Source organism: Sprattus sprattus, assembly GCF_963457725.1.
Source record: "Sprattus sprattus genome assembly, chromosome: 4".
Lineage (NCBI taxonomy): Eukaryota > Metazoa > Chordata > Actinopteri > Clupeiformes > Clupeidae > Sprattus > Sprattus sprattus.
The window spans coordinates 44,863,875-44,886,613 of NC_137923.1; the positions used below are offsets into that span (position 1 = coordinate 44,863,875).

Sequence of the window (22,739 nt, forward strand, 5' to 3'; positions counted from 1 at the left end):
CTCCAATTCATGACTAAGGACTTTTTTTTCGGAGTGGAGTCAAATGAGGTGACTGACCTCTCTGTGACAGTGGGATCATATTGCCCCCTAGTGGTGACAACTTATACAACAGATTCAGTTAACCAAGATGACTGCAGTCAGAGCAAGCTATGGTGACTTCACCACTACCCTCAAATACATAGCAAGCAAACCTACTAGCGGTAACTTTTGGTAACTTTAATTGAAAAAGACCCCTCAACCCAAGAAGCTGGACTGTACACAACCACCTGACGTAGGGGATTTCCTCCCCTCAATGACATTTGCACAAACAAAAATGTATAGAGGGACAGTCCTGGTTCCAAAACAAAAACATCTCAATCGGTATGGAACATTGAAATTAGATTTGGTGTCATGTGATATCATTTTATTTTCAGCCATCCCTAATTCAATTTTCTTTGTTTAAGGTCAGTCAGTCCGAAAATAAATGAACAACAGGAGAAGATTTGCTGATGCTATCACTGACACATGTAGCAGCAAAACCAGTTGTGTTTGATAAGGGACAGCGTGTGTTCTGCACAGTCCAAAGTAAAACCGCTGCTTATGGACAATCAGAAGATTTCCTCACAGACTATGTCAGAAGCAGCAGCCTTGGATTTATATTAAATTATGGGTCATAATATAATGCCTCAATCAGGTGTCCTATCTGACAGCCATTCCCATGCAAACCTTTAATGTAATTTGTCAAATATCTGCTCTTTTACACAGCTCAAAATGTGATTAATAGCCTTAATGAAGATGAAACTCTGACAGTCTGATGAGATTAAAGTGTAACTTCACCCCCATCTAAGCCTAACTCCACCCACTGTCTGATTTAGTAAAATGTAAAAAATGTAGGCAAGGAGCTGAGAGGGCGGGTGCGGTGGGCAAGGAGCTGAGAGGGCGGGCGCGGTGGGCAAGGAGCTGAGAGGGCGGGCGCGGTGGCGGGCAAGGAGCTGAGAGGGCGGGTGCGGTGGGCAAGGAGCTGAGAGGGCGGGTGCGGTGGGCAAGGAGCTGAGAGGGCGGGCGCGGTGGGCAAGGAGCTGAGAGTTGGGCAGTTGGGCTGATTGATTGTGTCCCTAGCCAAAGCGGGCCACCCATTTTACTATGACGTAGATAAGTCCCAAACGGTGGACTCTATGTCATCATTGGCCTTGCAAGGTTCAAGATGATTTTAAACAGTAGATGGTTATTTTTCGCTAAAATGTGAAATGCAAAGCGCTTCTAGCACAGAAATAACTGGGAGACAAGTGAAAATTCCAGAAGTTATGATAAGAGTGAACAAACTTTAGGCAGCATAATATTTTAGGAGTGAATACATGATTGATTGGAAAACCGATTGGGAAAAATACAAATAATATGGAGCTGATGGGTGTGCACGGTGTGCATGGGATAAGCAGGAATCGCCTACTGAACTAGCACAGTCTCGGTATATTCTCTGGGTGACACTGATAATTGGCATCTAGTACATGAACAAGCGTTAAGTAAAGACACAACACTCAGATGGAGATAGCGGAAGAATTTATTAATAATGAATTCTCAGCTCATTTGTATGTAAATGTGCCCAGACACCGTGGCGGTCCAGTTTTGCCTCATGCATAATGCACAGGGTGAGCCATCCACTGCTGCAAAGGAGTGTGTGGACTTCTCTCTGATATACCTCTCTCTCTCACACACACACACACACACACACACACACCCACAATATACACACACAGTACTTAATGTTCTCCATTACAAAATAGAAAAGGCAACTCCAATCATCTCATCAAGAGTTCAATTATTTTTGGCCCTTCTCATCTCGGTTTAATTAGGGGTCACTAGTAAAACTGAAGGAATTTTGGAGATACCCTTACCAGAGCAAAGGCCTATTAGGCCTATGTATTGATTTCCATGTAGTCTGTAGACAACTCTCTGAAATTTCATGTCACAAATGCAGCCTACAACCTTTGTTGAGAAGGAAAGGAACGTAATTATCTTAAGTCAGGATTCTAACAATCTCACCCCCACGCAGAGATTTTGAAAAGCAATTATCTTTCGTCTTATAAACTGTAGTTTAAGTGCGGAAATATGGCACTTAATGGAAATAAATGAGACTCCGCCTTGCTCACCAGTCGACATGGACAGGAGATGTCACTGTTTTCTTTGTTTTGGATTCCGTGACGGCTGTGTTGCCACCACGGTGTTTAGGCTAAACGTTTAGGCTATTCTACAGTTTACACGATGTTCATGCTTGACTACGTTTTTGTCTTTATTTGGGTTAGCTTTCCACGATTCAAGTTCACATCCATCATAGTACCTTAAAATCCATCAAGTTTAAGTACGGGTTGTTATTATGGACCATAGTTATTAGTGACTATATGCGGACTGTATAGAATTGCGTTTCCATGTTTGTAAACGTGAATCAGAGAATCACCTCAGTATTCAAAGTCCACTATATTAGCCTGATTGCATGCCATTGTAGGCAAAGCACGGAAAGACACATGCTGGCTAGATGTCGTGCATGAGGCTCTTGTGTGCCAGCTATAGATGGTAGAAGAAAATAGATGTAATTATAGTCGCCTATAATAACAAATTAACGAATACCTGAGAGTAAATACATTTCCAATAAATCGTCAACTCATGTAGGGAGTGGATAGACCAAAGCTTCTTCCCCATCTGCAAATGAAACGTGGTAATTATGTTCCTCAACGTGAGTTGGACTCGTTCTTGTTTTATGAATAACCTATATTTCTCTGATGCTTGAATGAAAATACTTTTGGTGTCGTATGTAAATATATGCTGACGTAAATGATCATGTGGTTTTCGTCGTAGATCTCTCATGCACGACGACTTTTTCTACTGTTGTCTTTAGGTTTCGCCAGAATCTTTAGGATTACCAATTGTTTATGCGTAGTGGTCCTCATGAGAATTCCATTCTTGTGGAAATAAACCTCAGTTTGTCCTTACAGCACCGGAGGCACGGGGGACTGGTAAGGATTCGATTAACTTCTATATTGTATGTCTTTTAGTACGTTTAGGCAAAAACAATTTGGTAAAGCGAAGTTGTACCGTCTGGTAGCGAGCGAGCTAACCGACTGGCTTGCGTCTTTAGATAGCGACTGACTCTTCCATCATTGCCGCGCGCAGCCACACCGTCTCCACTAATGTTACTGTACCACCAAAATCACCTTCTACTGCTAACTCTAAACCAAGCCTTGACATTATTATTTTTAATGTAGCCGTGTACTATCCCAACGACGCGCTGCTTTTCATGATTTGTGCTAAGGAGTAACTTTAATATGACCGTGTCAACATAAAAATACAGTTAGCAGTAAACTTGTATTGTCCTCCGCTATTAGCCAGTAGACACCTGGATCCGTTGGCAGGACCGTGTTGTCGCCAGCATTTCAGTTTAGTTTAGCGTCTTGGTAGCCAACCTGCTAACTAGCCCCCCTCTGGCCGAACTGCACTTTGCTGCTATTGCTACTTTGTCACATGCGGTCTTGTCAGTTAACATAATAAGTTAGCTATCTATTTTCATGTTGCTCGATGTACATTAATGGGAATACGGCCTTACTTCTCAACATGGCGTTAGCTAACGTTAGCTGCTAGCACGGTCAGCTTCTGTCATTGAAATAACGTATACTGTTAATGTTGCTAGGTGAAAATCTTTTATACTTGTTTCAGACGAAGTTATTTGTATCTCACTGGTGTTGACTAACGGTGTTCACTGTCAACACATTTTTTTATGGATAACTAGCTACTGTCAAGAAGTGGTCAGATGTATTGATAGAGTTCAGTTCGTCATTCGGAGACGAACAGTTCGGTGGGTCAGAGTCCCACTCCTAAAGTGATTGTATGCGCGGTAAAGACTTCGCCAGAAAGATTGCGCAGATATTTTTTACAGAGGTATTACCGCGGCATCCCGCTTTCTAACTTACTTTAGAATGTAACTTACTAGTAAAACAGAGTCGGATATCGGAGTTATCTAGATTTATGTTGTCTTTAACTATTTTGGCACGAAGGGGTTTGGTGGCACCTAAGTGGTAGGAATGGCTGTATTTAATGATCGGTTATAACTAAATCTCATTAATATATTAAGTGCCGCTAGAGATTAATTAGGTCATTTATACGTCAGTCTTAAACTGCTCTTAACACTTAGTAATTTGTGCATTTAGGCGAAGCGGACTTTTTACCATGGAATGGAGAATTGCTCTATAATACGGTCCTGATCATAACCGGGTTCAGTAACCTTCCTCTTATCTAAAAGCCATATTGGCTCTTTTTATTCAGATATCCTCGCACAGGGAGGTATCCACCGCGGCAACACCAACCCATGGACTGAATATATCTGAAATGTAGGGTATTCTCGCCCGTACGATCACTGTCAACACCTTTGTCAATACATTTCACATGGTGTTTATATATACCGGACTGTAATCCCGCGAAATGTCAGTCCTGTGAGCAATAGGGTCTGCCATTGTATCTCACCGAACTGGGACTGAACTACATACATTTTAAATGAAATTATATTTGTTTGTAAAGAAAGAGCGAGTTCCTTGGCAAACAAACCACCAGATGATCTTTATCAGGCCCGTGTACCATAGTATGTTCAGTGACATCCTGTCTTATATATCAAGCATGCAGTGTATAGTGCTTAAATTGCAAGTGGAAGACTGCACCAGATTTTGCTCCACCTTAGCCTTTGGCAGGCAGTGATGTGTAGGAAAAGGATAAAAAAGAGAGGCTCTTCTTTGGAATGAGTCATGGAAGTGTGATGTCAAAAGGGAACAGACGTGTGTCATTCTGCCCTCTGTGTCCCTGGATGACCTAGGCCTTTACATGAGAACCCATCTCAGAAGTTGACGTCAGCTCATTGTTTATGGCAGACAACAACTGTTCTGTGTGTGTGTGTGTGTGTTTGTGTTTGTATGCATGTGTACTGTGTACATTTTTGAGAAAGCTCAACACAGTATGTCACTGTGGATGTGTTTTTGTTAATGCAAGGAGAGGTGGAGAACTTGTTTGTGTTGGTGAATCTGGCAAATGGCCTATGTAGGAACTTGTCTAGGCAGTTCAGCTTTGGCAACATCCCATCAAGCAGGAAGTCTTTGGTGTTAAAGAAGAAATGTCTCATCATGAAAGTATGGTATTTGGTAAAGGGAGAGAACTCTCTGAATACCACTAAACAAACCACCGTTCGCTTTGTCCAGGGAAGGAGGAGGGGTTTTAAAATCTTTGGTCCAAACTGAAGGAATTCATTCATCTGCATCTCATTTGAATTTCCTGCTTGCATAATTCACCGTTTGCATGTGCTCTGGAGGACTGTTGTGCAAGGGTGCCATTTTTTTTGCCAAAATGTGCAAGTCATGTGGCACAAATACAAACAATGTGCTCCCCAAAGCCACAGAATAGGAATGCGCACACAATAAGACCGCTCACCAGCTGCAGCTCAGGGAAAGCAGTTTGGTTCTCAGCGACCTGCCTTAATGCTGCGTCACAACTCTCCTAATTAGAAGCTAACAAGCATAGGGGATTTTGGTGTTTTGAAAGTGCACATTCCAGGTCAGGAATGTACCAAAGGAAGGAGTCCTGTCTGTTTGCTGGCTTACGATTATCTTGATGCGAGAAGTGTTAGATCCAGCTGTGGTGAAGGCTGTTGCTTTCTCACCCTAATTTATGAGAGGCTCAAGCCAGGTTCTTGTAGCACAGCCGGTCAATAGTGCTTAGGATGCCTATTGAAACATCAGGGGGATTAATGTTTGCCCCATGCGGCAATAAGGACATAACGTTGATTTTTCCATTGCCTGTTATTTTTTTGTGTGTGTGTGTTTTTCCTCAAAGTGTTGATTACAATCAAATGTAATGCAAATGTAGTCCCTTTAGAGTGGTGCCAAAAGCATGTACATGGCACCAAATCATACAGTAGATCTTCACAAGCCTGTGCCTTTATGCAAATGTTTCGACAGAACTAAGATTTGCAATTTGATTGAAAATAAGTTAGGGGGGGGGGGGACCTGTTGCTGTAGCACACAAACCCCCCTGAAGCCACAGGAACTCACATCCAGCTGCCTCTGTGCTATGGCACACTTTTGAACTGCTATCAACTGATAATGGGTGGCTATGTGCTGCCTATGGCCTAGGCCCTTGCTGTAAAAGGCATGGTTTTATTCAGGCAGACATTTTAGGGTGCTCCTCAGGAGAGGTGTTAGCTGTGTGCAGTCAGTGCTGGTTGGCAGATAGTCATATGACATAAATTAGGCTACTGCAGACATGAGAGAGAGAGAGAATGTCAGCCATTTTGGAGTACTGTATGCCTGTACACCTACCTAACACCTCCATGCCCTTCATTCCTGTGTGATAACATTCCTGTCGGACATGTCAGGCCCATATTGCGGCTGGGAACACTGATGCTCTTTAATGGAGCTAATGATGTGTGACAGCCATTTTTTAACCAGGCGGTGGTTTGGCACTCGCCATTGTTCTATGGGGTGAGTAAACCAGCTGTTCCAGGTGGCGGTGTGAGGTCCCCGTGTTTGGGTTGAGGCACTTTTGGAATCCTCCACTCTGGCCCTAAGCAGTGATGTAATTCGGAGGAGATTCTCCCTCATCTGTCTCAGTGCTCTCATTGCCAGGGAATCTGTAGCTGTAACTGCAACTAAAAGCATTATGTATTATTGTGCAGTATTATATAATGTAACCAATTGAATCATAATACCCTCAGTTATGCAGGAGCCTTTTAAAACATCCTCTCTCAGTTAAAGGGCTAGTATGTTCAGAGAGCAAGCCTCTATTAACGATTAGGCTATGTGAGGGAGCAGCCAGTTGTTAAAATGCATGCACTGTCTGTCTTAAAGATACTACGAAGACAGACATTTTCTCAGTATCAGTACTGGCAGAGAATATACTGACCTACCGGGTTGGCAGTGACACGTGTGTGCTGGATTAAAGTGGGTTAAATCTATAATGGCCCAATTGTTGACCCGGTCTTCTAGTCTTAGGAACTAATGCAACATTTCTGTGAAAGTTTCTTGGATGCCGGCTGTTCATGTATGTGCTAGTATAGTATAAGAAAGTGCTGTGGGACAGAAGTGTTGGCACAGGGAATAGCTATGATGGTGCATTCAGAGAAGTAAGGCACAGCGAAACACTGGCCTCCATCACAGGTGGTGGTTGTCATTCAAGTAACCTTCCCAATTTGTACAGCCCCTTTCTCTTCCACCACAGGTTTCCAAGGTAACAACCTTCTATTTTTTCGGCAAACACAAAAGCGGTGCAGTTTCAGGGCCCTCTCTGTGTTTTTTTTTTCTTCCCTCTTCTTTTGGGCTTTGACTCTGCACCCCCGCCCCCCCTCTCCCACCCTACCCCCCTCCCTCCCCATCCTACCCCTCACCATCCCATCCAATACACACACACACACACACACACACACACACACACACACACACACACACGTACTCACTCTCACACAAGCACACACCTTCCTGCTGACATTCTTGTCTGGTCTCAGATTCCAGAGGAGGCTACCCAGAGTGCTGCTGGAGCAGACAGTTGAGGGAGGGAGGGAGGGCGCGGGCCGAGCGGGAGAGTGGAGCCGGAACCGGCGCGAGACAGGAGGCCTTCCCCCAGGGAAGCCCCTCCCCTCCGCGGAAGTGCAGTGAGTACACACTGCCCCCATGCCCCTTCCTCTCCTCCCCTTTATCCTCTGTTCCATTCCTCCGCTGCTTCTCTCTTCCGCCTGGCTCTTCCACTTTTCTTCTCCTCTGCCTCTGCTGCTGCTGCTGCTGCCCCTCTCCATACTTTTCTGCTCTCCTACCACTCTTCCTCACTCTTTCTGTTTCTGATTTCCCCCTCTTCTTTTTTTAATGTTTCCTCATTGTAACACTCCTTCCTCTCCTGTTCTCCCTGCTTTGGTTTGCGCTTTTCGCCGTCTCCTGTGTTTTGTGCTCCTCTCCTCATTTTCCCCCCTCCTCCCTTTCTAGAGCTGTAGTCGTGGCTGGCTGAGGGTCAGCGACGGGACCTTGATGCGAGAGTGATGTGGAATACTGATGTAATCTGCCGCCGAGCCCGCGGCTAGCACAGGGTTGCCATGAGATACGCCCGTACTGACCAGTGCGATCCGAGGGGGCATGAGGAATGTGTGTTATTCACGGCATCGACAGGAGAGGAAGGGTGGGGGGTGGGAGCTGTATGTACACACACACACACTCGCTCACACTCGTACAGGCTCATGAGAATGCAGATGGTTACACGGCTAAAGTTACTTCGCCTGAAAATGCTTTCCTCAGATGCTAGAGATGGAACTCATTCGTGAACGCTACATACTGTTATGATTTGTTTTCTTCCAGCTAGCCTGCAAATTAAAAGTCTCCCTAAATGCGATCAGGGGCAGTGGGAGAGGCTGTTTTGAGGTCTGGAGCATTTCAATTGATTGGGGACCACATAATGAGTGTGGTCTTGTGCTCCTCACTCAGAATGAGTCACGTAAAACCCCCTTTTTTATCTGCTTGGGGGGGGGGTGAGATTGAGCGGCCTCTTTTGACCCCCTGACCTTCATCCTCCTGTGCTCTGCAGCGCACCTCGTGGACAACTCCAACGTGGTGACCTCAGGGGAGAAGTTCAGTCCTCTATTATTCTTGCTGGTCCACACCCAAGCTCTGCTGTGCCTGGGGCTGGCTGCTGAAGCACTGAATCCCCCCCCCCCCCATCCCACCCCCCATCGCTCACCACCACCCACCCCCCTTCACCCAAGGTCTCGCTTTCACCCAAGTCAATATTATGGTTGGACTCCAGCTGAATTCTTCTCCACGTTAATAAATTCGTTTTTTTCTGCTTTCTTTTCCTTTTTTTCATTATCAAACGTGTTTTACTGTAGCAGTGGGACCCATCTGGGAGGTGTGTGTGCGCACTGGAGTGGCACTGGGGGTCATTACACCATGGTGGTTTCGTCTTTGATCCTTGCCTTGCATTCAGCAGCGTAGGTCCTTGTCTGGAGAGTGGCTCCTCAAAGGGAAGTTTCCCTCTCTGTCACGCCTAATGGCATAATTCATTTGTTTTGCTCAGAGATTTTTTGTGCGCCTTTTTTTTCTTCTTCCTCCCTTTCTTTCTCTCTCTTTCTCTCTCTCTGGCAGAGATTTGGGCCAAAGGAGCGTGACTCCCAGGGTCTTTTTGAAGAGACAAAATGTCTACTCCTCTCCTACTCACGCCCCCTCCATCCTCCATCCGATATCGATCTCCGAGCCAAAGGGAGGTGACCCTTGTCTAATCAAAGTTGAGCCTTGGCATGTTGGCCTCTGTGAAGCAAGTTTTCTGTCTGGCTGCATTCAATTGTAACTTCGGGGTCTGCGTTTTTCATTTTCGGAGCACAAAGCTCTGCATTCTGATGTATTTATGCTGAATCACTTCTACTACCAGGTGCTGTGTGCATCTGCTGTTATAGAAAGCAAACCGGGCAGTGAAGCAGTGATTTCTTGTGCCCCTCAATAGTCTCAGCAAGAGCACCTCTGTCTGGTTTCCTTCGACTATCTCCCTGTTTCTTTGAAGAGTGTATTCTGTCTGTATCCAGTTTATTTTTAATTTTTTTATTATTATAATTTTTTTTACCGTTTCTACCTGAAGACCATCACTTAGATTTGGTCTGCTCATCTCACTCTCTGTGAGTGTCTGTCTCCTGATGGCTTTCATGACTTTTAACAATTCATAACGACATCTATGTCCTTCGTCGGACAAAAAGCATGGCAAAGTATGCAGGATTTTCCCTAGATCCTTCTACAAGAACGTCAGGATGTCGGGACGCTCCTTTGCAAAGCAAGGCCTCTGTGAAAGAGATCCAGACAGCGAGAGCTTGGAGTCTTTGTATACGCCAGCCGACCCGACCAGAGCGTGGATGAAATCGGTGCACCGTCTCATAAGAGGCCTGTTAGGGACTTGTCAAGGAGCACCAGCAAACTTTTCAAGGAGTACCAGCTCCCCGTGTCTTGGAATATCAGGACTAGGCACCAAGGAGACGGATAAGACCTAGATTATAAGACTGTCTGGGAGAAAGAGCCCTTTTTAATATGGGCCTCTGCATACTATTTTAATTAAATCAACATTCAGGCACTGTTGCCAGGTTCGATAGCTTGTAGCTATTTTGTGGATTTTTTTGTCTTTGGAGTCTGTGTGCTTTTTTTTTTTTTTTTAAGTATTGATCTATAAATCCACAGGCTTGCAGATGAGGACTCATGTGACATATTTTTACAGTTTGGATGAGGCTGTCTTGTGCCAGCTGCTTAAACCAGTGGAACCAGTCTTACATATTTTGGATTTGCCAAATGGCACATCTTGTGCCACGTCAGAAGGCAGCACTGGTGTACAGTATAGCAACACGAATACACCCCTCCTCCAAAATCTCTCTATCGCCGGTCAGTGGCACCCTCTCTCTCTCTTCTTCCCATTACTTCTCTCTCCCACCCACCCACTCCCTCCCTCCCTTCTTCCCTCTCCCAGTCTTGGTCTCCATCCTCCTCCCACGCCCTCCCTGATTCGCCGTTAGGAACTTGCGTTTCTGAACTCTCTGGAAAGTAAGCCATGGGAGTCCAATCGGTAAGGTTCTGTTCCTGCTGGACATCCCCACACACCGAGCCACAGAGAAGGGTGTGTGCGACGGCAGCTGGGCTACGCACAGATTGATTTAACAGACAGCCCCATGCCTTTAAATGCAGTTCCCTCGCTGTCACAGTCACCACTCCAAGGAGCATAATTACTGTGCTTTACCGGCAGCTAGTGAAGCACTCCACTATTAAGAATCAGATCACTAACCAGCCCAGGGCAGGCTGTGTTCTCTTTTATATTACTTTGTGTGTGTGTGTGTGTGTGTGTGTGTGTGTGTGTGTGTGTGTGTGTGTGTGTGTGTGTGTGTGTGTGTGTGTGTGTGTGGGCGTGTGAGTGTGGAGGTTATATTTTTTTCTCTGTATAAAATCCCTTAGGTTTGTTATTTTAGCCTTTCTTCTCCGGTCAGTGGCGGTCAGTGCAGCGCCTGTCTCTCTCCTCGTCTATGCTATTGTTTAGCCTTGCCGCCATGAGCCACGCTCACCACAATGTAAATGGATCAATGCTCTCTTTGTCTGCTGGGGTGTGAGGCGGGAAGGCTTGAAAAAAAAAAATTGGCGTTTTCCAGATCGGAGCTTAAACAGGCAGCACAGGATGTGCCGCCAAATAATGTCCTAGCTTGGCTGGCGTCGGCAAGTAAACGTCTATAATGTGTGGAGGGTTTTTGTTTAGTTTTTTTTTTTTTTTCATTAGACAAGATGGAGTCAGAACGGGACACTGGATGCTGAGGTCCCTTTGGTGTGCCCTCTTCTTCCTTCCAAACCCTGTACACAGGTGGGCGTGAGGCGTCTGTGGCTCGAGTCCCCCGCTCCTCTAGTTTTAGGGGGATTTTTTTAAGAGAGTCCAGTCCAAGTTTGGGGCTCTTGAGCCCTTTGTATGGTGAGAGGCTTTGCTGTTTCAGAGCAAAACTTTTTATATAAGATGTCTCTTCTACATGGTGCCATCAGACAAAGGGAAACACAATAACAACCATGTTTGACGAGTCGCTTTTTTCTTGTTTTTAATCTCTCTTTTTTTTTTTTTTAACAAAATTGCTGTTGCTCAGTGTTTGTGCTACTGTGGAGTTTGTGTAATTTGTTGTTTTGAGAGGCTTCTTCTAAGCATCCCCACTTTGAGAGACCTGAGGGAGGCGAGCATTTGCCATCAAAGTACCTGAGAGGAAACGTAAAAAATTGTACCTGTCATCTGGCTGTTGCCACGGCAACTCTTAAGCACTGCACGCGGCTCCGCTGGTGTGCGCGTTTTTCTCCTCAGGAGTTCAGACCCAAATATGCCATTAAGTTTGAAATTGCCTTAATGGAAACTGATTTCTGAGGTGTTGCAAACCTGGGGGAGGCCTTAGCTGCTCATCAGTGAATTGCCATGAAATCTACACACGCCATTCCCTCTCCACGCCCCCACTCACCCCAGCCCACCTCCAGCTATGCACAAAACCAACACAGGGTAGCCGACGGTATTATTTTAGGGTCACCCCCCAAAAACCCCCTCATATCCATATACTGGCCGCTCTCCTTTACCGCTTTAGATGGGATTGGAGAAGCTCGTCCCAGAGTGGCCAAGGACAACATCCCGTTGCATAGCTCCCCTCTCGCCTTCTCCCATAGAAGGTAACAGGAGCAGTCCTCTTCTCTCCCCTCAGTGCCTTGAGCCACAGAGCCTCGCCAAACACCAAAGACGGCCTTAATGCGATTACGGCCCGTTGTCTCCGTGCAGAACAGATAAGGTATTAGAGGGTGGTTTGATGAGATTTAAATTAATTCTAAACTCATTCAAATTCAGCCATCCCTATTGAGACCCAATGCTTTATTATTTGGAGGTGGGGTAAAAAAGAGATTGGGTCTCTCTCTCTTCCTCTCCTAAATCCCGACAGAAGTAGAGCAGCTCGTTAGAAAGCATTTAGGCAAAAGGAAACAAGCTTTATCTGTTTTCCGTGGCCCGTGTGAGCGTACGCTTGAGGAAATAAAAAAAAAAGTCCAAGGATGCACCCTCTGTGGGGTTCAATGCCACAAAGAGCTTTCTGATACTATGCAGTACTCAACACCTTTTGATATGAAAATAACTCCACCGGGGGAGTGGGGAGCACGTGATTCGTTTTCTGGGAATGCAACCCTTCAATTTAAATCGTATTTTTGAATGATTTCACTGCCCATTCTGCGTGCGACAGAACACAAAACCTGTTCTTGTAATTGTAGCTTTTGTTCGGGAAGAGTGGTTTTTCAGAAGGTAGCGCTTTCATGTCCATATTCCCTGTCCGATTAAGGTCTTGGGAGCCAGCAAGTTGAATATTTATCAGGAATAGTACGAGAATTGCATAGCCTAGTATCTCCCATCAAAGAAGCGTTTGTTGTCTGATGATTGTTGACATGAAAGTGTTAAATCACTGAGTGTGTATGTGTGTGTCTGTCTTTAATTTGCATATAGCTAGATTGATGTGTTTGCCGACACATTGTCTCCCCCTCTTTCTTTCTCGCCGCCCTTCTTTTCTAAATTCCTCTCAAGTGTCCCCAGTGTTCATCTGTCCTGCTATCGTCGTTTATCGTGCTATCCTACCTATCCCTTCCTCAGTCTCATTTTCTCTCTCATTTCTTCTCAACCTTTTAAATGTGGCTAGATACATTGCTGGCCTTGGCCCCTATGCGTGTGCGTGAGCGTGTTTGTGTGCGTGTGTGCGTGTGTGTGCGCGTGTGCGCGTGTGTGTGTGTGTTGGTGCATGAGTGTGCGTGTGTGTTTTCACTGTAGCCTATGCGTATGTCCGCGTGAGTCACCAGTGACTCCCTCTGGGAGCGTTACCCAGTCTCCTCTCAGTGCACAGTACATTGATCATCCAGAGTGATTCATTGTGTTTGTTCCTTCACTTGGCACAGGAGAGGTCCAACATTTGATTTTATAAAATCCTTTCACGTTTTCAGAAGCAGCTAAATAGCCGTCCATGTATATAAATATATAAATTTCAGCACCGTTTTCAGTGGGCTGTCTAGTGGGTGATCAACCTCCCCCAACAGGATATTTCTCATCTGTGTTCCAAAAAAGAAGAGTAAAAGTTTCAGGCTTTCAAGTGTAGGTTGCGCTTCCCTGACAGGCTTTTATGTGAAAACGCTCCAACTGCCTTCTTTTCATGAATCGGGGTGTGTGTGTGTGTGTGTGTTCGTATCTTCTTTTCTTTCTTGTGTGGTGGGGACCGGGGCAGAGAAGTGAACCTTTTGCTGCCGTTGCTGCGTGATGGATCGCTGCCCTGTACGTGAAGCCGTCTGCGTTCCCCACCCCACCCTCCCCTCCCTATCCGTCCGAACCGGAGCCCGGAGTGAGCTGAGGACACGAGACGGAGGCTCATGCATGTTTTATCAGCAGAGCCCCGACGCCACGGCGAGACGAGGCCTGCCCATGTGAGCATCGCGGATCAAGCGGAACGGATCGGTGTGATGGGTCTGCCTATGTCCCCGCTGCCACCGTCCGCCCAGCGTCACTCCGCTCAGCCACCGCTAGCCCTGCTTAATTAGTACCTGCGAGAAGAAATCGTTAATATGCAGCGGCGAGGTAACAGAAGGGCACCTCGCTGTCTCTGCTGTTGCCATAACAACAGCATGGAAATGAAGCCCAGCTTAATTTTTTTTTGTCTACATTTTTAATAAGGCGAATCTGTTTAATTTAATGGAGGGTGTGCCTGAAGAGATCGATATTAAAACTGTTTGTCATTTTTTTTTTTTTTCAGCTTAGGCAGCTGCAAATGCCATTCAATATGTAGAAAGGATTTCAGCTTCTTCAAAGGGCGTTTCAGTCACTTCACTTCATCAGGGACATATTCTCCGCAGTTTCTCTCTGATGATAAAACCCATCTGTGTGCGGGGAATACTTGATAAGCTGCCTGGCTAGTTGTTGGCCAGACGCAACTCATTTTACAAGGGATTTTGACTCGTATTAGAACATGAGGGAGTACATCAGGACGATTACCTGAAGCAGAATATGGTTCTTTATACTCTGAGCTTTGTTAAAAGAGAAATGGTCTTTGCCCGCCGGGGGTCATGACGGGCAAGGGTAATGGTACGTGGTCTCGTCCCAAAAGCCTCCACAGCACTGTGCCCTCCCAAGAGGTGTAGCATCAGTGTTGTCTTACATTTCAGTCTACTCGTACTCAGTGCTTGTCTCCCTTTTTTTCCCTTTTTTAAATCAGGGAGACTGCAGTCATTTGCAGTTTATTTGTATTCTTTTTCTCATCCTCCACCTTCATGTCTTCTTTTACTCTCTTTAGTTCACAGCCTCTTAAACATGCAGTCTCCTGTCTTTGTCTCCCTGCTCCCTTTTCCATTTTGTACTTAATTCAAAATCAAGCTATGCACCTTGTTGATATATCTTCGGTCTTCTGCTGAGTTTCATTGGCCAGCACAATGGAATGTTTGCACTCTCTTCCAACAAACTCAATGACCCTTCTCAGACTCTGTAATACTGAACACAATGGTTACACCATTCCTGCACAACATGGCAAGACTCAGGCTCATGCAGTCTAAATATGGTTTTGTCCACAAACTCTGTCAGTGAACAGTCTCACAAATGCTTTGACTATAAAACAGCTATATTAAAAAAAGGGTTTTTCGCATGACATGGCAAGAATAGGTATCTGTTAATAGCTTCTTTTTTCTCTCTTCTCTTCTCAGGTCATCGCGGTCTGTAATGAAATCTCATGAAGTCCCCTGTTGCAGCTGACGTTCTCAGTCAGCAGGAGATTCCAGTGCCGACTGAGGACAACAGAGGAGTGAGGGTCCTGCTCAAAAACAGGACTTCACTTCCAAGATCCCACCTGGATACGCTCCACACCCCTCCCTCCTGTCAGGCTGTGTCCTGATCAGCCACAGCTTACACCAGCGATGTCCAGCCGAAGGAAGTCTTCCACACCCTGCATGATACGCGTGAGCAACAACATCGAGGACTGTGCAACGGAAATCGAGGCCCCCACGGATGACTTGGTGGAGTGCACGTCTTCTCAAGTGCATCCAGAGTGGGACTGGAAGCTGCCGCCAAGTGCCCCCTTGGAGGACCAGAGCAGCCAACCCCAGGAGAAAGAAACTGGGGAGGAGGAGGGGGAGGAGGAAGAGGGGGAGGATCTGGTGAGGAAACCAGTGCAAAAGCTCCAGCATAAGCAGCATGGAGGCTATGAGTGCAGGTATTGTCCTTTCTCGACCCAGAACCTGAGTGACTTCAAAGAGCACGTGGACACAACTCACCCGAATGTCATACTCAATCCGCTGTACTTGTGCGCCGTATGCAACTTCAGCACGAAAAAATTTGACTCCCTCACTGAGCATAACGAGACGTACCACCCTGGTGAGAGCAACTTCAAGTTTAAAAGAATCAAACTCAACAACCAGACAGTCCTGGAACAGACAATCGAAGGTGTACACAATTCAGTTAACCTTGACAATGAGGACACAGAAACTGTGGGTGGTGTTCCAGATTTCACTCTCAGCAAATCAACCACAGTGAAAGCTGGAAAGCCAAAAGCGGAGGAGAAGCACATTTTTGGCCATGGCAATGAATTGCAGAAGCATTTAGAAAACCTAATCTCAAAGGATCAGATCACTGCTGTAAATGTGAACGGCACTGTAATATTTCCTGACCCAACTATACTGCAAGGACTCTCACATGTTATGCCTTTGCTTCAGAGGCCCCCTAACTTAAACTCTGTACCAAAAATCGCTGTTCCTTTGAACACCACCAAATACAATCCCTTGCTGGACAATAACGCCATCCTTATCACGTCCTTCAACAAGTTTCCTTATCCGACTCATGCCGAACTCTCCTGGTTAACTGCTGTCTCCAAGCACCCTGAAGAGCAAATCAAAGTGTGGTTCACCACCCAGAGATTAAAACAAGGAATCACCTGGTCGCCAGAGGAAGTTGAGGAGGCCCGCAAGAAAATGTTCAATGGCTCCATCCCACCTGTGCATCACACCTTTACAGTATTGCCTGATTCTGTCGCAGAGGCAGCGAGAAGCATCCAGTCCCTCACACAGGCAATCTCTGGCAGTACCCTCGGATATGCAAGCCAGCTGCTCACGACCACTGCTCACCGAACATCCCTCACATCTGCTTCTGTTACTGTGACAACGGTGAGCCGTGTGCCGTCTCTCAAAAGACCTTCGGCCTCTCCTTCCTCGCCCACAGAAGTTAAGCGGGCTTTGTTACCCCCAGCAGATGAACCCAAAGAGAAATTACCGATGGCACCCCCGCCTCCTCCCCCGAAAGACAGGCTGCCTATGGCACCACCCCCAGTGCCTCCTGAGATCAAGAGACCTCTGTCTTCTTCTTTTTTTGCACCTGAAATGAAGAGGTCCATTGCTGCCCCCATCGTGTCCCTCAAAGGAAAACAACTTGTGGCACTTCCTCTTGTGGCCTCTAAAGAAAGGTTACCTATGCCCCCTCCTCTAATGCTGCCCAAAGACAGACTCGCCATGTCACCTGGATTTTCCACTGAGATAAAACGATCCATAGTTGCCCCCCACATTAAAAATCACACACCTTCCCTGCCAGTAATCCCCAAAGATAAATTCTCTTTACCTTCTACTTTTTTGCCTTCTGATGTGAAGTTACCTATGGCACCTCCACTGGTTGTTCCTCAAATGAAAAGACCAACAATCATTCAGACTGTACGAGGTCCAAGTAAGACACTACCGCTCGCCCCTACATTTTCACTGGAGGGCAGGCAGCCTAAAAAAACGCCAGTGGAGTCAAGAGGGGAAAGCCGACATTCCGAGATTAAGGAAGCTAATGGGGTCTCTCAGAGTGAGGTGAAGAGTTGGCTCCGTGACCAGGGCTGTCTCAATGGCTCTTTCCGCAGGAAGCACGACTTTGTGGCAAAGGAGAGGCCAAAGCTGGTCTCTACTCATTTTCCGCTTCTGGAGAGGGTGAAGGGGAAGACCACTGAACAGCTTAAGATCATGGAGGAGAACTTTCAGAGAAACAGTTTTCCCTCTCACAGTGAAGTGGACAGCCTGGCAACTGTCACCAGGCTCTCCAGAGAGGAGATTGACAGCTGGTTTCTGGAACGCAGAGCTTTGCGGGACAACCTTGAACAGGCCCTGCTCAACTCCATGGGAGCGAAGAGGCTGGATGTTTTGGAGAAAAGGCAGCAGCAGCAGCAGCAACAACAAAAACAGAATGCAGTTCTTAATGGTGCACACAAGCCAGGAGGCTTACCCATGAGCCCTCTCCGTCCAATCATTGCGCCCAGCAGCTCCCCTTTGCACCTGGATGGCAAATGTCTTGGACTTCTAAAAGATGTTTTCGCCCAAACCCAGTGGCCATCACCTGAGGAGTACAACCTCCTGGAAAACCAGACTGGCTTGGCTCGTACAGAACTTGTCCGCTGGTTCAAAGACAGTCGGTCAGACCTCCGCAATGGAATTCTAGACTGGCCGGAGTTGAGCCATAAGTCACACAGCAGCGGACAGAATGGCCAGGGTTTACCTTTGACTGCAGACCACAGTGGGAGCAAGGTCATTCAGCGTTGTCAAGAAGCAAAGTCGACTGGGGCAGATGACACTGCGGGGCTGAGGGATTGTGCGAAACTTAACAGCCAAGAGATCAAGGAATGGTTTGCCAACACACTGGGCCACAGCATGCCAGACATAGGTAGAAATGGTGGTCAAAATGGCAAAGGGAGAGGGGATTGTGGAAGCTGGGTGCAAGATCCCATGAGAAGAAATGCTGGAGGAGTGACTCAAGAGCTGGTCTCAGACACTGATTAGGTGGCTAAGGAATCCCCGGAAGAGAAGAGAATATAAAGAGGTAAGTGTGTACATCCTAAAACTGGTGTGTGGTATCCAAGTGTGTGAAAAAGGAGGCCACCTTTCTCCTGACTTGTTGTAAAAGACATTACATGGTTGATAAGGAATTGTAGGTGCAGGCTTCCAATGTTCTCAATGGCTTTTTATCCTGGTACTTGACCCTGATTGCTTTAGTGAATGAAACAGCTGGGTTGGTCAATTATGTGATGAAACATAAAATGATCCACTGTTAATGTAAAAGGCGCTTGATTGTTCCCAGATTATCTAACAAGTACAGGTCAAGAGTACATTACAGATTACTGGTAAAGATTACTGCCAATATAAATAAATACTGGTTTGATGTTTGGATTTTCTAAAGCAAAACTCTGAAATGATGAATAGATCGACAGTTTGTCTTGTACTATGCTTCACCAAAAGAGACTTTGAAATTAGGATGTTTGTCCTCATGGGTGTAGATGGAAAACTGCAGAAGTTGGTGCCTTTGTTTTATGAGTAGTCAGGCTCATAAAAATGTTTACTTTTATTCCATGTTACAATTACTCATCTTATCTCAAGTAAATGTTGTTATAAATCTTTTTAGTTACAGTGTTGCTTTCTTTACAGTTTACACTTTAATCAGTCTCTTCGTAATCATCCAATTACTTCATGATCTGCCCTAGTAACCAGGCGGGGTTGAAACAGTCTGAGGGTTATTGGCACAGGAAAAGCCGCCTCAGTCCCTTTTGGGATTATCAGGGCACTTGTGAATGTGTGTTCCCAACTATGAACATTTTAATGATGGGACTATTTCTTCTCCCTTGCAGGTGACGATTGTTGCTGCTGTCATTTGCACAGAAGAAGGAGGAAGGAGAGAGAGAGCTGTTGAATATTAAATATTGTATTTTTGGAACCAATGATTTCACTCTTGCACTCTCACCATCTTAGCCTGCGCGTAATGTTTCCAGGATGCTGTAGGAATGTTGCAAGTATTTGTTGGGCGTTTTTTTGGGGGGGAAAGTAAATTAAACAAAACACTGATTTGGGATGAAAGAGGAGCTACAGAAAATGCACTGTAAGTGCGTCTGAAGCACTAACAAGGTAGTGATTCGTTGAGTGCCAAAGTGGGATCTGCTGCATTATTACTTTTAAAAAAAGGGTTCTTGTACATATATTTTTCTGTATTGCTACAGATTTGTAAAGTTTTGGGGGAATTTTGTTACATTTTATAATGGGAGCAACCGTCCCCCACCCCCCTCCCCCACTCTTTTTTGTGCTCCGGCTGGTCTTTACAGCGGCATGTCCTTCACTTTTGTAATGAGACTCTGCGAACCACTACAGAACCATTGGCAATACTTCAGTCAGTTACACCATGCTCAACTTCCGTTTTTTCCCGTTTTTTTTTCCTTTCGTCAGATGGACTTCTTTTGAACCGAATCGCATTTATAACTGGACTGAGGTGCTGTTGTATCCTCTGGACACTTCACCGTTGCTCTTGATGTGATCACACTTCTGTGATCAAGTGACATTTGTGGATTGTTTGGAAGGGAAGATGGACATAAACAATGCTGGTTAAAAAAAAATACAGAAAACTACACAAAAAAAACAGTCACGAACTGGTAAAGAATCACAATATATCTAATACAGAAACATGCTGTCTACACAATCTTCTAATACTCCTGTTAGTACATTCACTCTGTCATGCAAATAAACATATACATCAGTAACCGCCTTTATACATTATGGCTTAATAGGTGTAGTGCTAGTTCAACTCCGTAGAAACAAAACTTGTTGAGAGACACAAAGTCTTTAAGTACCGCTCCCGCTATGGTGTCATTGTCAATACATATACCGAAAAAAAAAAAAAACTGTACTTATACCAAGGTCCTGATTACTATTTTCTAAGAAATCATCGATGTCTGCTGTAATCCAATAAAACACAGCCTATTTAAAAAAATCATATTTATGAGTAATTGCTACTTTTCTCTGCCATTCCTCTATCAAATTATTTGTTTCTGTCATATAAGGTGTCCGCATGAAAGATATGCAATCAGTTTCTTGTAAAGTCCAACCGAAAATGTTTGAGAATGTGTGTTTGAAAGCAGTTTCCAAAATGGTAAGTTTTTTTTTTTACTGAAGGTTTTAGTTGATATTGACCCATACTCACATTTTGTGCAGCATACACTTACTGATGTTATTGTAATTGTAATCGACTTGGCAAAAAGAGACGTTTGAGACATTAAGTAACTAGCAGTATGCACTGTTTGGTATTAATCATCTTGAAAGACATCTTGTAAGACTGTAATAAAATAGTCATGTTAGGAACATATCGTGGTAGATTATATTACCTCTGCCAAGGAGGTTGTGTTTTCATTGCCATCTGTTTTGTCAGTAGGATTATGCCGAAACGATCAGGCCGATTTCCATGAAACTTGTTGGAGGGGTGTAGCAGGAACCGAGGAAAAAGCCATAACATTTTGGAGCAGATTCGGATCACGCAGCGGATCCACAATTTTAATTTTTTTTCACTTTGTTATGGAATCCATCCAGCACATTCATAACTAGAGATGTGTAAAGTATTTCATCTCTCAACCTTTATGTTTTGTTCCTTAAACACAAATGTATGGTTGTATATCACCACTAATAGTGCATTTAGAGTCAACTATTATGATTCTTGCTTACTGACCGCTTGTTACTGATACAGTCCATAGAGATAAGGTTGAAAAATCCACAGTATTTAGATGTATACTGTATGTCTGCTATGTGTGGATAGTATGTCATTACGTATATATCTACCTTTTGGCATGTCTGTTCTCAGTGCATTTATAAGGTACAATATGGATAGGTTTATTTTGAAGTCTAACAAGTACCTGGATTTGCAGGTCTTTCTTTGCTGAAGCTTTAAACAGCTTTTAAGGAATTTCATGGTTATGTTTATGTTTACTAGACTTACTAGACCATTCAATGTTTAAATGAACCAGGTGTGCTTTTTGCCAAATTAACAGTCTCCCTAAGACGTCTATGGTTCACAGTGCAGTTACTCAAGTAGCCAGTATAGTTTTCTCATGTTGCTCTATAGAGCTGTGAAATGTAGCCATTGAGGAGACCAGGCATGTGCAGGCCTCTATAATCTTCAGCCAGGGCGGTGAGGAGAACTGGCTAAAGCAGCAGTCAAATTCTGGCTCAGTAGCCTTTCCGTGTCAGCACTGTGTGAACCTCATTACGCAAGACATTTTATTTGGGCTCTTATTTTTTAATTGGGAGGAAATTTAGGGCCGTCTTTCACAATGTAGGACACAGAAAGTTTAGAGGCTGCCAACCACAAACTGTATGGCACTTATGCAATTGGTATTGCATTATGTGACGTTGTTGAGTGCTTTTGTTTTCTGGTTTTCAAGTGTCATATGAACACACACCTCAGCACTGGCGTTTAACTTTCAATATGATTTAATCAAATTACCTTGGATGTGATGGTGCCTACCTGTTTGGAACCAATACAGTATGTGCAACAAGCCATTGTTTTTTCCCAGCTGTCACCATCTAGAAGAACCAAGCGTTGACATTCTTCACAGTTCACTCCATGTATTCATGTATAGCTGAGATTTACAGGTCATTGCAGACTGACCCACATGAGGTCATGTGGGATCGATAGAGGAGTTGTTTGTGCTCTCTCGGGAGCCCACCTTACTACCAAGAGATTTGATGTTATATATATGTTATATGTGTTTATATATATTTGTAATGCAAAATTACCTTATTGTTACTGGTCTCCCTATTTGCCCATTGTAAATCCAAGACTTAAGGGAAAACATACTTTTATGCCAGAGGACGGTATGTAACAGACCCAGTAGACAGCATGGCGAGGCACTGAATGAAAGTTATAGATGTGACCATCGGGTGCAGCATCATCATTACCAGGAGCAAACACAGGTTCAATGGACTCTGCATATAGTCTCATTCAGAAGAAGTCTTAAAGACACACCTATTCTGTTTCATTTATATGCACACACACACACACACCGCAAACTCCAACAAGTTCACATAGAGAAGAGTTCCAGACACATTTGCCCTCTTGAGTGATAAAGCAGCTGCTGTGTATTCTGGATGTGGAACAGCACTTGCCATGTCGGCGAGGCCAGTGCTTCTTTGCCATTCAAAGTGTGCTCAACTGTTCAGCTGCCTTGACAGAGAAATTGTATCTATTTGCTTATAACGTTGCCACACCCGCTGTAATATGTGGGGTTGTAGGTTCCACTGTTGTGGGAGGGTACACTGTCCTTTGACAGCATAGTCATGACTTGACTGTTGCCTGGAATTTCTAAATACAGTAGATAGATAGATGGTTACTTTATTAATCCCAAGGGAAATTTTAGAAGCCCCCTTGCTTGTGATGTGCTG

At 44.9% G+C, this 22,739-nt stretch overlaps 1 protein-coding gene across 1 annotated transcript; it reads left to right on the top strand.

Annotated features, from left to right (window-relative positions):
• The first annotated feature begins 7,530 nt into the window (after positions 1–7,530).
• LOC308363709 (zinc fingers and homeoboxes protein 2-like) lies at positions 7,531–20,241 on the top strand. The gene is made up of 3 exons (XM_080836539.1): positions 7,531–7,654; positions 15,237–18,366; positions 19,169–20,241. The coding sequence occupies exon 2, from the start codon at positions 15,447–15,449 to the stop codon at positions 18,324–18,326; it is 2,880 nt and encodes a 959-aa protein (XP_080692665.1). The 5' UTR covers positions 7,531–7,654; positions 15,237–15,446; the 3' UTR covers positions 18,327–18,366; positions 19,169–20,241.
• The last annotated feature ends 2,498 nt before the right edge of the window (positions 20,242–22,739 follow it).